Raw genomic sequence first — 14,958 nt, 5'->3', positions numbered from 1 at the left:
TAACTTAAGGTGCTTGTATTAGGCATGTAGCTGCCCTAAACAGGGTAGGTCACTGGTCAGTAGAGAGAAATAGACTCTTAGACTCACTAGAGGGCAGTTAGGGTCTTATCTTGCTTCATTGCCTGTATTGTGAACCTCATCTGATTTAAAGGCCTTGGATCAGGGTCTAAAATTAGATGTGCAGTTTTGTGCTAGTTCTTATGCTTTTTGTATGAAAAGAAAGCAAAGTTTACCATTAGCTGGAATTAATTCTAGCTTCTTTACCTCACACACCAGCTACAATAAGAGATATTACAGACTCACTAATCCCAGATCAAGGATGGCAGTATTTGGGTGATCCCACATTATTACAAGAAGTCCATACATAGAACAAAGAACCGGCCAGCAAGTAGTACTTTGACATTAACTACTTATATTTGCAAGTAGTAAATGTAATGCAGTGGATGAGAGAGGTATTTTTTCCCAGAGGAGTTGTACGAGTTGACAGAGAATAAATCATGTGCAGTTAATATATTTAGTTGTTTTAATTGACTCCATAGTCACTGATATATGTTAGTGATAGGACAACTTAATAATCAAGGTTGTTTTTAGTATTCCCCAGAAAAACATCATTTACTAAACTGGCTTTTTGATATGTGGTAATGTTAGCAGCATTGAAGGAACATCCTTAGTATATACACAAAGTGAGAAGATTCTATGACATTAAAACTCTCAGAATAGAGTATACATTTTTCCACCAATTACTGTGTTGACTTAAATTTATTTCCACAGTCCTGTTCAACTGTGGAGTGATGACCTGTCCACATGTGAAGCCGGGGCCTGTGATAGTACAACATTTGCTCATTTGTGTTGGTGATGATGTTAAGACATCACATTACTGTTTCTGTAGACTGACTCTTTGGGTTTTCTGTGCACTCTATTTGTCTTCTCTTCCTGAAAAATTAACATCCAGAATGTGTAAGGAATAAGATTATGAAGGAGTGAATTCCTAGGATTACTTTGAGACATGAATGTGAAAAAATGGGAGATTGTATAGTTATTTAGCAAAAATAATATACAGCCTGACATGCCGAAGAACACTTCTAATGGAGTAAGTATAAAAAATAGGTAGAAAATTGGCAAGAAAACTTTTTTTCCAAGGGTTGAAGTCTGCTGATCTTAAAGGATTTTAAAAGTAAAAACGGATGTAGTGATTTTGATGGACTCCTCTAGAAAGTCATTTTGCTGCAGGGGAATGCATTGGAAACAAAGTGTAAATGATGGGAGAAAATGAAGTCAGGATCCTGAGTAAAGTGGAAGGAGTATCGGAGCCCAGGGAAAGCAGGGAGCAAGCAGGAGTCTTGTATGTTCAGTGGGAAGTGGTAGATTTTTGTAGGGCAAAACGCAAACTTATCTAGTAACTTGAAACTGATAGATTGGAATAGGAAGAGTAAATCAAAGGATTTGGAAAATGGACCGATACCACTCAGTTGGAAAGAATGACCTTAGCAGCTGTATTTTGCATGGCCTAGCAAGGGAACATAAAGTTTTTTAGGTGATAAAATGGTAAATGATGATAGAAAGCACATGAGATGCAGATTTATCGTCCATCCCCTCAATATGTAAAGACAGAGAGAAGCGGATGGTTYTTCAAGGATTTTTATGGAGTATGTTTAAGGGGAGGAGAAGGAAAGCATCAAGATGGTGGAAGTAATTGCCAGATGGCTGCCAGGCTGTCTCTGTGTTTTATAACCTCAGGCATTTTAATTTATTAGGTTACTTGTTATGTGTCTGTATAAAAATTGTTACTGTATTGGCTTTGTAGCCATAAAGTACCTTTTATTTTAAAAGACATTGAATTTACTCTGAGAGGTTTCCTTGCAATAAGTAAGCAATATTCTCTTTCAGTTTCAAATGATTTAGAAAATCAAAATCAAAAGATTTTCAGCAGAGGTAGTTTTCCTAAGTAACTGAAAAAAAACCTCAAGCCTTTAAGATTTCTGTTTGTATCTATTCATGAATGATTTATTGTTCCAGAAACAACAGCTCATAAAGGGTGAGCTGTTTTAGTGTTACTGTTTTGTTTCTTTTTAATTAACATCTGTTATACCGAGCTAGATTTGTTATTTAAATACATGTTCTTGTTGCAGTAAACAAAGAACCAAACTATCTTTAGTTCTTTGAAAATATATATGCTATTTTTTTATTATATATACATCTATGCTTTTTCTGTATGAAATACAAAAAAATTGGCACTATTCAGCACTTTTTGTAATTGAATAAAGCCAGACTTCAGTTTTGCACTGTGGCCTGGGCAGCAGATGGAATGCAGTGTGCTTTCCTAAAGCCTTTACTTATATACAGTGAGCAAATTTCCTAACAACACTTAATTTAAAGATTTGGCAAGGTAGAGCAGTTTGAAATATTACTGGTTGTACTGAAATATGTATTTACTGCATATATCTACAGTAATATGAATGTGATGTACCTTAAATACCCTTTAATCAAGCAGTATGCTTGTATTAGCTGCTGAGCAAAGCAGTGGCAGTAAAAATGTTTTCAATATGTGGTTGAAGATGTATGGTAATGGGGGACAACTCTGAACATATATTTCATTAAGTTTTTGGTGAAAGCATTGAGCATGTTGGCCCATCATACTTGAGCTGTGRAGGGATGAGTCCATACCTTAGCTGCTCCTCCTTTGTGTAGGTGGCAACAGCTAGCCATAAGACTGAATTAACTGGATAGCACATTTTTCACTCTAATTGCTGATAACCTTCACAATGAAGAAAGCAGAGATTTACTAAGACTACAATGTCAGAATGGAAAAATCAGAACTTTGTGGAACTTGTGACTACTCCGCGCTTTCAGGTGCCAGTCCACTCCTGATTTTGGATCTTGGATGGATGCATGTAAAGAGATGATTAACTTGCAGCACTTTAGACTTGCCAAATGTTAGGTCTCTAGATATCTCTCAGGTGACTGAGTTAGAATCATAGAATAATTTAGATTACAAAGGACTTCAAGATGTCATCTTGCCCAACTCACTGCCTGAAGTGCAGATCAGCTTGCTCAGAGCTGTTTCCGGTTGAGTCTCAAATGCTTACAAAGGTGGAGATTCTGAAACTTTCATGAGCAATTTCTTCCAGTGCTGGACCACTCTAATGTGTTTCAAAAAAAAATCCAGTTGGATAAAAGGAGTTTTTCCTGCATACCACTGTGTGTCTGTTGTGTCTTATCCTGTCACTGTGCACCTCTGAGAAAAGCCTGGCTTCATTCTCTCTCTCTCTTTCATTTCTCTACTGCTGATCCTCTGATCAGGTAGTTGTAGACAACAATAAGTCTCTCCTTTGCCTTCTTTTTTGAAGGGTGAAGAGATTCAGTTTTCTCAGCCTCTCCTTTTATGTCATCTGCTCCAGTCCCTGACCATCTCCATGTCCCTCTGCTGGGCTTGCGCCAGTATGGCCTTGTACTGGGGAGCCCAAAACTGGACACAGTATTCCAGATACGGTCTCATAAGTGCCAACCAGATGGGAAGGATCACTTACCTGGATCTGCTGGCTTGCACTCTTAGTAATACAGCCGAAGATGTGGCTGGCCTTTTTTTTGCTGTGAGGRCACACTGCTGACTCTTACTCAGTTTGTTCTCCACCAAGCCTTCCAGATCTTTTTYTGCAGAGCTGCTTCCTAGACAGTCARCCACCTGCTGGATGGGCTRTCTCATCCCAGATGCAGGACTTTGCATTTACTTTTGTTGAATTTCATGAGATTCCTGCCAGCCCCTTTCTCTGGCAAGGCCAAGTCCCTTTGAATAGCAGCCCTGTTCTCCAGCATATTGACTGTTCTCTCCAAGCAGGTGTCATCTGTGAAGCTGCTGAGAGTACACACCATTCTGTCTTCCAAGTCTTTAATGAAGACATTAAACAGTATTGGTCCCAATAGGGACCAATGCAACTAGAGTCATCAGTAGTCCGGGTATGAGAATGCTGGAGCATCTCTTCCAGCATCACCTTCTGCATCAGTCTGTCTTGACCTGARAGTGGCAGGCCCAGCTGTCCTCAGCAATGCTTTGAAAGGAGCATGGGCCTTGGTTTGAAGTTGGACATACTTGRGTACTCTGTCACTCAAAGTTGTTAATCTTGACATCAAAACTTGTTCTTGTCACCTGAGGGACTCTCTACTAGAGTCTGATTTCATCCTCAACATGAGAATGTGTAGAACCAAAAATCTGTCTGACAGCTGTTCTTTTTCAGTGGAGCCTATATTTTGTTTTGTGGACACAGAACAATTCGAAAGGCTTTTCCTGACATATCTCAGACAGTAAGTATGTGCATTAGATCAGGAACCTACCACACTGAAGTAATTTTATCTTCAGGTCATTTGCACTGAAAATAAATGTGCAACTTTCCCTAAAACACAGCATAGCATAGAAACTATGTAAAATTACCTTTCTAAAATATCTACACTTGCATGTAGGCTAGTAAACATGGTCTGTTTCTGTTGGAGTTTCTTTTGTATCTTTCTAAACTGCTGCAGGAAGAATGTTCTGGAAGCAAAGTCTTGTATCGGCAGCTAGGCTGGGAAAGTAAGTGTTTGAATTGGTACTTTTAGCAGTAAATTGTACAGCTGAATATTTGGTGAGGGAGTTCAACTTTTCCAAAAAGTACTCAAGCATCAAAAGTCCTAAGAGTGGGAATATGGGATATATAGCTCATGAGAAATACAAGGAATATTTCAGTTGGTTTGATTTTTAAATAACAGGCACTCACTGTTCTTCATTAACAGCTATGTCCAAGCTGGCTTAGATAGCTTTACTGGAAAGCTCCCATTTTTAATGGTAAAAAATTGTTTTGAAGGGAAGGGTGTCAAAAAATTCTAAAGCATTTTGCTCAGATATTGAATTATATTATGCTTATCTTGAYTGAATAAGTAGAGAAAACTTCAGCATGTAATATTTGAAAGTATTATAGCTATGTGAGAAAATGTGAAAATGTGGTGCATATTTGTACCAATATCACTGTTTTCTGGGGGCTGAAGCCACCTGAGCCACAGGATCAGGCAGGCTTACAGTATGTATATTGTGATATCATATAGATATGGCATAGTATTTTGGGATTTTGTTGTCATCTTAGTTATAAATTTGGGTACATCTTGTATTATTTTATGTACAAGAGCAGTCTGTCCTGTTGACTTGTTCTTCTAAATTATTCAGGAATCTGAAGCTTTATTCCTCAAGGCAATTAAAGCCAATCCAAATGCTGCCAGTTATCATGGTAATCTGGGTAAGAGCCTTTCTATCTCTTATCAGCTGCATTGTTTGTTTGCTTCATATCCATTGTGTTTTAAAAAGAAAAAGCAATCTTTTTAGACTTCTTCCTGCTGGGCAGATTTCTGTTTTACTTTCTAGAAAAACTGCCAGCAGAGAACAGGGCACTAAACCAGAAAAGCTGTCACATGAAATGACAGATCAAGAGGGCTGCACAATCCAGCCCAGAGGTAGCTGCACTTCAGTGACTGCAAATTGGTTCATTTATGCTCTGCTTGTAACCCGCTATGAGCTCACCAGATAAGAACTGCCATTTGTGGCTACAATGTAATTCATTCCTTCATCATTCCCATGCCAGTTCTGCTTCCAGGCTTTGCTCCTGCATTTGGCAAGAGAACAAGCAGCTACTGTGCCACCAGCCAGCAAAAGAGACCCTCAGTGGAAACAAATGCGTTAATGTTGTTTTCCAAGTGATTGGCAAGATTGCACATTATTCAACAATATTGCTAATGAAACTCCTCATTGATGTTCCAGCTGTGCTTTATCATCGCTGGGGAAATCTTGACTTAGCAAAGAAGCACTATGAAGTCTCTCTGAAGCTTGATCCTATGGCACCGGGGACCAAGGAAAACTACAGTCTCTTAAGAAGAAAACTGGAACAATTGCAAAAGAAAGGCGAAGCCTGATGATTATTTTCAGGTTGTCAGTGCATGCTGTTTATTATTAATGTAACATGGCTACTTTTGACCATGTAAGGGATTCAATCAGTAGTTCTGAAAAGTTATAACAATAACAAAAAGGCAAACTTGTATGCTCTTACAGATTCTAACATTGCAGCTGGAGTTCAAGAGATCTTTCTATTTTTGCTTTTAAACTGCTTTTAAAGTCCCTTAAAACATGTCTGTAGTTACATCAAAGTAATGCAGATGGAATTTCACAGTTGTGAATAAATAGCAGTATTTGTAGTTTGAAATCTTCCCCTGATGTTTTTAGTAGCAGGAAGAATATCAAAAGGCAGTTTTATATCACAGTGATTCTGAAAACAAAAGTAAACTTTTCTGTTTAAAATCTGATCTCTTCAGGTATGAAGAATGTCTGTCCACTTCAGTTTTATTACTGCTTTCTACTGCCAGTGCTGCAGAGCCAATGATATTCTGGAAGAACAGATTCTCTCTAGCATACCAGTCTGCACTTGTAATCTGAATTGTGCCCTTGTTCTTGCTTCTGGCTCCACCCTTTGGAGTGTGAGATTTGTACAGGTGTAAATGAGAACAGTGACCATGAAAGGCCTGTCATCCTGTGTATTGCTAAGGTATCCTCACGTAGAAAAAATAGTGCTAGATTAAAAGAGAGAGACTAGCACACAGCAAAAGGAAGAGAAAGAAGAGCAATGTGATAGAGGACCTGCCTGTTTTCTGTTCTGACAGGCAGCCTCATGTAGCATAATGTGTAACTGATCACACTGTGATGTGGGATGATTCAGAGATGTTACCCATTTATACAGTTTTTAAAAGCACTTTGATGCAGGTTTAAACTCTGACTGTCCAGAGCTGTTTGTCTTGTGCTAATATTTACATTCCTGATTCATTCACATGTCTGTATCTCTCTTTTTTGAAACTTTTATTTGTTTTTAAGATTGGAAGATTGTTATTGAATGTGAAAACTGAGGAACTTTACCTCTCTTTTCATATTCCTCTGTGTGTTTGTTTTTCCCCACAGGAAGAAATTGGTCGATGTAGTAATTTCAGCTTTCCTAATCTGTCCAATGATTATTGTATAGGAGATTTTGGGATGTTCTTCATATACAACTCATCTATGTGTGGAACCATGTAAAATGTTGGGGAAATGCCTGCCATAGAACAGCATGTCACGTGACCTTACCATCTGACCATCATGTAAATGGTCTACATCTGCACTGTGTTTTGAACCTACAGTACTCTACTTTTTAATTTGGGGGAATGAGTGTTGTGTCAAGAACCAAATGCGTCTGCAGAGTACAGTGCAATACTGCACAGCTACCCAAATATCCTCTTACGGACCTAGTCTGGGTACTACAAGTAGTACAACTACTTTAATGTAATTCTTTTCCCAGACTAACTAACTCTAACCAGCAACACTGTAGCAGTGTGGTGCAGATTTGGCTTTAAATGACTTGGTATGACTAAATGGCACAGTATGGTACCATACTTACTCTAGTTGTGGTACTAGAAGTATGCATTTGTATTAATTCAGTGCTTTAATCATGCTAATAAACCCTGTTTCTCAGCAGGACTAATTAGTTTATACAGGGTACTGAGTTGATGCAACTGTTTGTTTCTTCTGGTTTCTGGAACAAAATTTTCAGAAACTAGTTTCAGAATGCCTTTGTAGGGTATAAACATGCTCTTTGAGAAATACCCATACTGTTCCAGCAGAATGCTGCACCAGTGTGACTAGCAACTTCTGAAAACCATCATAGTTCAGTCAGTACCAACTTAAAAATCTCAAACACAGTGAAATAGATGCACTCTTCAGTACAAGTTGCCAGTTTTGAAGGCTTTGTAGGCATAGCCTGGTACTCATCTGATACAGAAAACACTTAGCTACTCAGTCATGAAGTATTAAAGAGCTGGGATCTTGCTAGATGAGCTAGTATATAGCAGGAAATAAATGTTTTCAATGAAATCAGGTCGTCTTTGTATATTTGCAGTATGACATATTTTAAATTATTATTCTTATCATGGAGTTCGTATGTATAGTTGTCCCTGTTGTCTCTGTCATGTTAGCTTTACAGAAATCCAGTAGATCAATATTATGTATGGGGTATGAATTCTCTCTAGTGAATCAAAGGAATTCTTCTGTAGAAATCAATTTGTCCTCCTACTCAAGAGTTTTAAATGGAAGAGATATGCCAAAAAATTGGATACTTTGTTAGCATTTGAAAATGCTGTTTATTCTTCAGTATGTACAACATGATCTCTTCTTGATTAGTTATCTGGCTGCCTATCGTATAATTTGGGGGGTGCCTGTTTTATGTCATTTTTTAGCACTATAGAAATTCAGTGTGATTATTTGTACAGTGATAATAAGGATACACTTACGGCTGAACATAATGTTGAGGCATGTTTGGGTTCAAAAGAAAGAACAAAGGTAACTGCTTTTTTAATAAACATTTTCCATAAGACTTTCAGGAACACTAAATATTTTTTTTACTTTATTTTCACGGATATTTTGAGCATGCAAATAATACAGTGAGTTTTATTAAAATGTTAATAAATTAATGTTTTGCTTGCTTTTTTTCATGTCTCATAACTGACTCCTGGAGCAGAACACACAACCTGAAAGAGAGAAAGGTTTAGAAAAAATGATTTAATATGTAACCATTGTTACAYGCACAGTCTGTCTTTCCAGTGTGATGGATTTTCCACCACTGCTAGTTATGGAAGAATAAAGTTTCATTTTTATCTGCTGACCTGTGTGATTCTGTAGAAACATGGATACGTTTTTTTTCCCAAAGTCTGCTTGCTCTAATGAGAGAAATGCAGAATGATTCAATGCTCAAAATGGAGTCAGAAAAATGTTCACAATGACTGCTATGGATAACAGTCACTTTTCACCAAAAACTCCCCAAATGGCTCCCTAACTGTATGTTTCTCTCATGTCTATGCCACTGTCAAGCACATGTTTCTGTTATTTAATTTCATACTTAGAATTTAAACCTGGAAATGTGAGGGTGTTGAGGAAGGAGTGTGTATATGTGAACACTTAGAAATAAAGATCTTCAATACTATTTGAATTGTTTGTTTAAAATACTTGGCCTATTAAGTGGAAACTATTTCCTCCACACTTCAAATATCTACATCTGAGCTCTTCTTTCTAGTTTCTCTGTAGCAGGTACTCTGAAACATGAATCATCTCCTGAAGGAAACATCTCTAGGATGTGAGATGTCATGCACTTGAAGCACATTCCTTTCCACTAACTTAAAAGGGTGGCTAAGGTGATCAGCTCATATGTATGAATAAAATTTCATGCTGCTGCTTTCACCTGACTTAATGTAGTCTTCCACTCCTCTCTCAGAGTACATTTTTTGCACCAAGAACATTAAAAGGCTGGCATTTAGGCAAATTGGCAGGAGCTGGCCTTGACAGTCCTAGTAGCTGGATGAGCGGAGAAGATGAGACAAATGAGAGTTTTGGTTTCTACAGAGTAAAACTGATGAGAGCGATAAAGCATTTGAATGTCTAATCTCTGCCTACTGAAACAGAACATTCAGAATGGGATGTCCTGTTTTTTGAACCAATTCTATTCATTGTTAGTTTATCACAATAAATGGTAACAATTCATGTTAAATTGAATTTTCAGTGTTRTTCTTTTTGTTTTAGAAGCAACGTAAACCAACTGTAAACTTGCAAATGTGAGATAATTGAAGCTGCTATTTCAAGCTGTATCTGTTAGAATGTTAAATGTGTTAGTGTAACCCATTTCTATATGTATTTTTAATTAAGATATCTTAATATTTAGTTGCTGTTTCCTGCTTGTGCTTGAGATTTCAAGGGAATATAGAGGTAGGATTAGATACCAATCATGACACACACATTCCTATGTGACTCTTGACTTGACCTTCCATTGAATAGTGCTTGTTTCCAGAGCTTTTGGTAAATCCCTGCCAAATGCAACTTTATGAGGGGATGTTCAATGCTGAAAGACTAAAATTCACTAGAAACAAAGGTGAGATCATATGGTCAAATTTTTGTGTGGTAAAAGCAGAGGTAACCAAACTTCTGGTTTCATCATGTACCATCATAAGCAGCAAGCACTACTAGTAATGGCAGCTTTTGACTGTGCTGGGCTCTAAAGAAGCAGGACTGTATATCCGCTTTGAAGAAGTAGATGCGTGTAGGTGCTAGGGCTGTCGAGCACTGGAGGGCTGATTACCTTTGTATTAGAAAGCTGCACTGCAGTACTGCAGCATGGGTGTCCAGTGTGTGCCAGTGATGATACCTGCCAGTGGTTGAGGGCTTGCTTAAAAAAGTATTTTTGTTAACAAAAAAATCCTACAGATACTGAAAATGATAGCTTGTATTTGCTGAGCTGAACTTTTTTTAATGTAGCAATRATCATTTAGATTGTTAATGGTACGCTCTAATTTACTGCATTTCAACTAAGAAGCAAATACATTTGTAATAGAGCCATATAATATATCTGCATTTTGCTATCTTTTTGCATAATTTTAATTGTATTTTTGGTAGCAATTTTGTTGTTCAGCTGTAAACTGACCTACACTGCTATAAGATAGGAACAAAATCTAATGGGCAGAGTAGATGGGTACAGGAAGACATTCTTCCCCAGGGACTTGACAGTCCRAAATCTGTGTTGCACACAAATGTACCTATGCTTGAATTCTTAGGCCTAAAGGAAAAAGCACTCGAGAATGGTGGAATACCTAACTAGTTTAAAGCTTTAAAAATAAATTATATAAAAACAAATGGAGAACTCTCCTAAGAGGCACTGCTTCAAACTCTGAGCACTCTCACCCTGCTTTCAAGCTGGGATGGACTTAGCAACTGCTAATTAGGTAAGAAAAGGAAGAATCCATAGGAGATGCAACCCAGCTTTCAATTTACTCGAACAGTCAAGGAGGATGGACTGAATTATTACTTGCTGTCCTCATCACTGGGCTACAAAATGGCACTCGCATGCTCTAGGTAAATACTTGGTTGCTCAAACCGGCTTCAAAGCGAGCATAAGGGTATCTCATCCCCACTCGCGCCGAGGGCGCCCCGAAACGAGGGCCGCGGCACGCGCAGCTCCCCACCCGCACGGCTTCCCTCTCTGCGGCCGCAGAGCCGCGCTCCGCCCGCAGCGGGCGCCTCCGCGCCGCGGCCCCTTTAAGCGCTCGGACCCAGCTCGCCCCGGCCCCGCCCCTAGCAACGCGGCGGCCCCACCCCCCGCAGGCTCCGCCCCGCCGCCTACTCCCCCGGGAGGCGCCCCGGGCCGCGCAGACGGAAGCGGGCCACAGCCGGAAGCGAAGGCGCCGGAGGCAGCGGCAGCGCTGGCGAGTGAGTGTCGCGAGCGGCGCCCGGCGGGGCGCGCGCTAGGACCCGGCCGCCGAAGGGAGGGGCAGGGCGGGGCGGGCGGGCGGCGCCCCGCCCCCAGGGCCACGTGACGCCGCCGGGCCGCGCCTGGCTGCGACGCCCGCTCCCCCTCATCCCCCTCTCCCCGTGCTGGGGCAGCACGCTAGAGCCCCTCCGCACGCCCCGCCCCGCGCGCGTGACGCCGCCGCGCAGCCAATGAGCTGCAGGGAGGGCTGGCCTGGGAGGGCGGCGCGCGCGCGGCACGCGGAGCCGTTGGCCGGCGCCGGGGGGGATGGGGGAGGTGGTCGCGCGCTGGCGGAGCGGTTGGCTGAGGCGGGGCGGGGGGCGGCCGCGCGCTGGGGGAGCCGTTGGTTGGGGCATCACCATGGCGCCTCGGGGCGGCCGCGGGCAGCCCTGCCTGGGCGCGGGCTGTAGGAGCGAGCCCGGCAGCGGGCTGGCSGGGCTGGGCTGGGCTGGGCTGGCCAGGCGCTGCAGGTTCACCTGGGGTCCTTTCGCGGAGGGGCAGCTGCTGAGGAGCCCGCTGCTGGCTCTCTACGGGGAGAAATGCTTCGGTTTAACTAGAGGGTTTGTCATCGACCTTCGCCCCCGTCACCTTGCCGGCCAGCTCCTGAGCTGGGTCCAGCGGCGCGGCGCCGTCCCCGCCGGCGGCTTCTCGCGGCCGGTGAGGCTGTACTGGAGCCTGTGGGCTGCCGAGACCCCCTAGGGCTGAGAGAGTGTCCCGTCCCGTCCTGTCCCCCGAGGCACTGCCGGCCTCTTCTGCCCCGGGGCCTCCCGGCCTCAGGTCCAGGCTCCCTGCAGCACTGCGAGCCGGGGAGATGGAAACTGTGCTTCAGTGTTACGGAGAAAGCCCCGTCACTGAAAGTTTTTTGCCTCAGTAACACAACCTACTCAAGGACAAAACTATCTGTTGCTCAGAATTTGCGAATATACCGATTGGCCGAGGTGGTGAGCAGCCTTACGTTCTCCTAGTGTTCAAGTACCTATCGTGTCCTGAAAAAGAAAGGATGATGATCCAGATACTAGTTGTGATAAACAACCTYTACCTTGTAAGAATTAGTAAACTGGGTTTGAAGATACCCAAACAGAGGGAGAAAATGATTGCATGAGTAGATGCAAAGAATCTACAACAGTTGATATCAATATCCTTAAAAGATAGCACTTCAGAGCATTAATCTTCTTGTTTGCATTGCTGAGATTGGACTTTTACTAAAATTTACTAAAAGTAGCTTTTAACCATTGCTAGCCTCTTGAATACTTCATTTGACTGTATTGTATTTTTCCTGCTTTTCTACATCCTTTTCCATCTTAGAGGTGATTTATCTGTGTCTGTATTGACTCTAGACATCTACCTTTTTCATTTTTGACTTCAGGACTTTTTTAATTTGCTAGCCCTGTAATTTCTGTCCTGACTTGAAAATATCAAGGCAGTAATTTACATAGAGCTTAACTTACAGTGGCACAACTATAAATATTTTCATAACCAAATTGTGTTTTGTGTAGGACTTTGTGAAGAGCGGACCMGTTTTATATGTGCTCCAGTTTAAGCAGTCAGTCAACCTTTGAGAAGCTGTTCCTTKACACTTAAAAACTTTTGTAGTGTGACATAGTCCATTAAAAGAGGCTTTATATTTGCTAYATCTGCATGAAAATGGCCTTATTTCCTTATTTCTTTTCTTCTCTTCCTGAGAAATGCTTTAAAAAATAGAGAAATCTATATTGTGTGTGTATTCTCAGCTACTACTAATCTCCTCTCTCTTGATCTAAGATGTCAAAATTATATGAAAGTTAACAGGTTGTGTAACAAAAGTGTTATGCATGCTATTGCTATTCATAAGTAAAAGCTAAACAGAACAAATGTTTCTGTCACTGTTTATCTCTAAACCCAAACTCTTAATGGTGTTATATACTAAACAAAAAAACTGACTTCTGATATGTTGCCTGGTGCATTGGAATCTGAATCCTATTGCTGTCAAATGTTATTGACACTCATAATAAGTACTTCATTCTGTTTGGATTCTTGCTGACAGTTTACACCTTGTTTTTCAACTCATTGAAACATTATGCTTCATCTTTCCAAGTGAGTTTCTTTRATTCTGTTCATGATTTTGTTTGGAGACACTGGAATATTCAACAAAGCTCTGTTCAGTTACAGAAAAAAAATGTCATGTTATCAATATCTGTCATGTCTGTTACTTATGACTTTTACAGTCAATTTATATGTGCGATAAGAATTTTTATATCCATTGAAGGTAGAAATACTGTTTTGAATACTTTATTTGCTGCAGTTTCTGCTTTTTATCCTTTAGAAATGATCGTGATGTCTGTTCATTCTTAACTGATCTTTGACTTGGAAAGTCAGATGCCTTCAGAGAGTATTGAGCACAAACCAGGACTGTTGTTGCATCCAACATCCTGCTGTTGCTCCCACCCACTGTTAAGTTGAACACAGCCTCTTCTCTTGAAAAAGTGTTGTCTAGCATTGGCACTAGTCCTGCTCTAAAGTGGAGGTTGGGCTAGATGACCTTCAAAATTTCCTTCCAACCAATGTTTCTCTGATTTGGTGTATACACTTTCATGACTCCATATACTAGTCTAACTGTGTCTTCCAGAAGACGTTTCTTCTTGAAAATGGCTATCATCTAACTGCTGATATAACCACAGATTTTTCCTGTTCTGCATCTGCTATTATATTCTGCTACTATATCATTACTGGTTGTTCTTGTTACAGAACTTTTGAAAAGTGAGATTGCGTAACTGCTTCATCTACCTTTTAAATTTGTGAGTGTAGGTGCAGGCATGAAGGTGTAGTGAGTGAAGTGAAATAAGTCACTGAGATTTCACAAGTACGTGTGGCATTTGCCTTCTGCTGCTAGCTCTGGTACACTCTTACTTTCTGATGGACTGGCAAATTATTTTTCTTTGTAATCATAAACAGCATTAATAGTTTTTGTTTGTAGCAAAACTACACCTCCTTTCACACTCATTTCTGTGTCATCCTTTTGTTTGGAGAAATGTACTTTTTTCTTCCTATTGTTGTTCATGTCTTGTATGTTTTTCAAGCTCCAAAGCATGCTCTTTGAACTAGAATCTGGCCAAATAATTTTCATCTCTCATGCTTTAGGTAGTATTGAATGTGGAAATTGCATGACATTTGAAGTGACRTGAGCTGGTTGTGCAGAGAGCACCTGCCATGCTAGGATAAATTTTCTGACAGTGGACAAATGCTGCCTTTGTTTTTCCATCCTGCAATGTTTTTTTTTCCTCAACAGTCTGCCAAAGAGAACAGGTATTACATAGATAACTTAGTATGAGATGGGGGAATGTATGGGTGTAATCATGCCATTGAGTTTGTAAATGTAGTGCCCATTTCATACTCTGTCTCTCTCTCTCTCTGTCTCTCTCTCTCTCTGTCTCTCTCTCTCTCTGTCTCTCTCTCTCTCTCTCGTGTGCTTAATATTTTTTCTTATAAAAATATGCAGCAAGCAGAAGCAAATTACTGTTTTTAAATAAAAATCTGTAGCATATAGAATTTACTGTTCTTCCCTCCAAAAGTTTAATTAGTTTTTATGGACCATCTCAGATACAACTGTGTTTTCCCCATTCCTACAAATCARTGTTACAGGACAGACAGTAGAAAG

At 40.5% G+C, this 14,958-nt stretch overlaps 2 protein-coding genes across 6 annotated transcripts in view; both read left to right on the top strand.

The window, feature by feature from the left end:
* TMTC4 (transmembrane O-mannosyltransferase targeting cadherins 4) overlaps positions 1 to 9,014 on the top strand; it is a 51,546-nt gene extending 42,532 nt beyond the window's left edge. For 3 of the 5 annotated variants that reach the window (XM_085306002.1, XM_085306000.1, XM_085306001.1), the window contains exons 17-18: positions 5,192 to 5,261; positions 5,780 to 9,014. In XM_085306002.1, the coding sequence (XP_085162128.1) occupies positions 5,192 to 5,261; positions 5,780 to 5,931 (222 nt within the window). In that variant the 3' untranslated portion in view covers positions 5,932 to 9,014. The remainder of the gene's footprint in view (positions 1 to 5,191; positions 5,262 to 5,779) is intronic. The other 2 variants (XM_085305998.1, XM_085305997.1) reach the window with 2 other exon arrangements.
* Positions 9,015 to 11,240: 2,226 nt separating this feature from the next.
* GGACT (gamma-glutamylamine cyclotransferase) overlaps positions 11,241 to 14,958 on the top strand; it is a 33,391-nt gene continuing 29,673 nt past the window's right edge. Inside the window, exon 1 of the mRNA XM_085305995.1 lies at positions 11,241 to 11,284. The gene's annotated coding sequence lies outside the window, so the exon portion shown is untranslated. The remainder of the gene's footprint in view (positions 11,285 to 14,958) is intronic.

This window comes from Rhea americana, unplaced genomic scaffold, assembly GCF_003343005.1.
Source record: "Rhea americana isolate MKP2758 unplaced genomic scaffold, rheAme1 scaffold_23, whole genome shotgun sequence".
Classification (NCBI taxonomy): domain Eukaryota; kingdom Metazoa; phylum Chordata; class Aves; order Rheiformes; family Rheidae; genus Rhea; species Rhea americana.
Note: the sequence above shows the minus strand (reverse complement) of the source record. Positions and strands in the feature narration are given on the sequence as shown.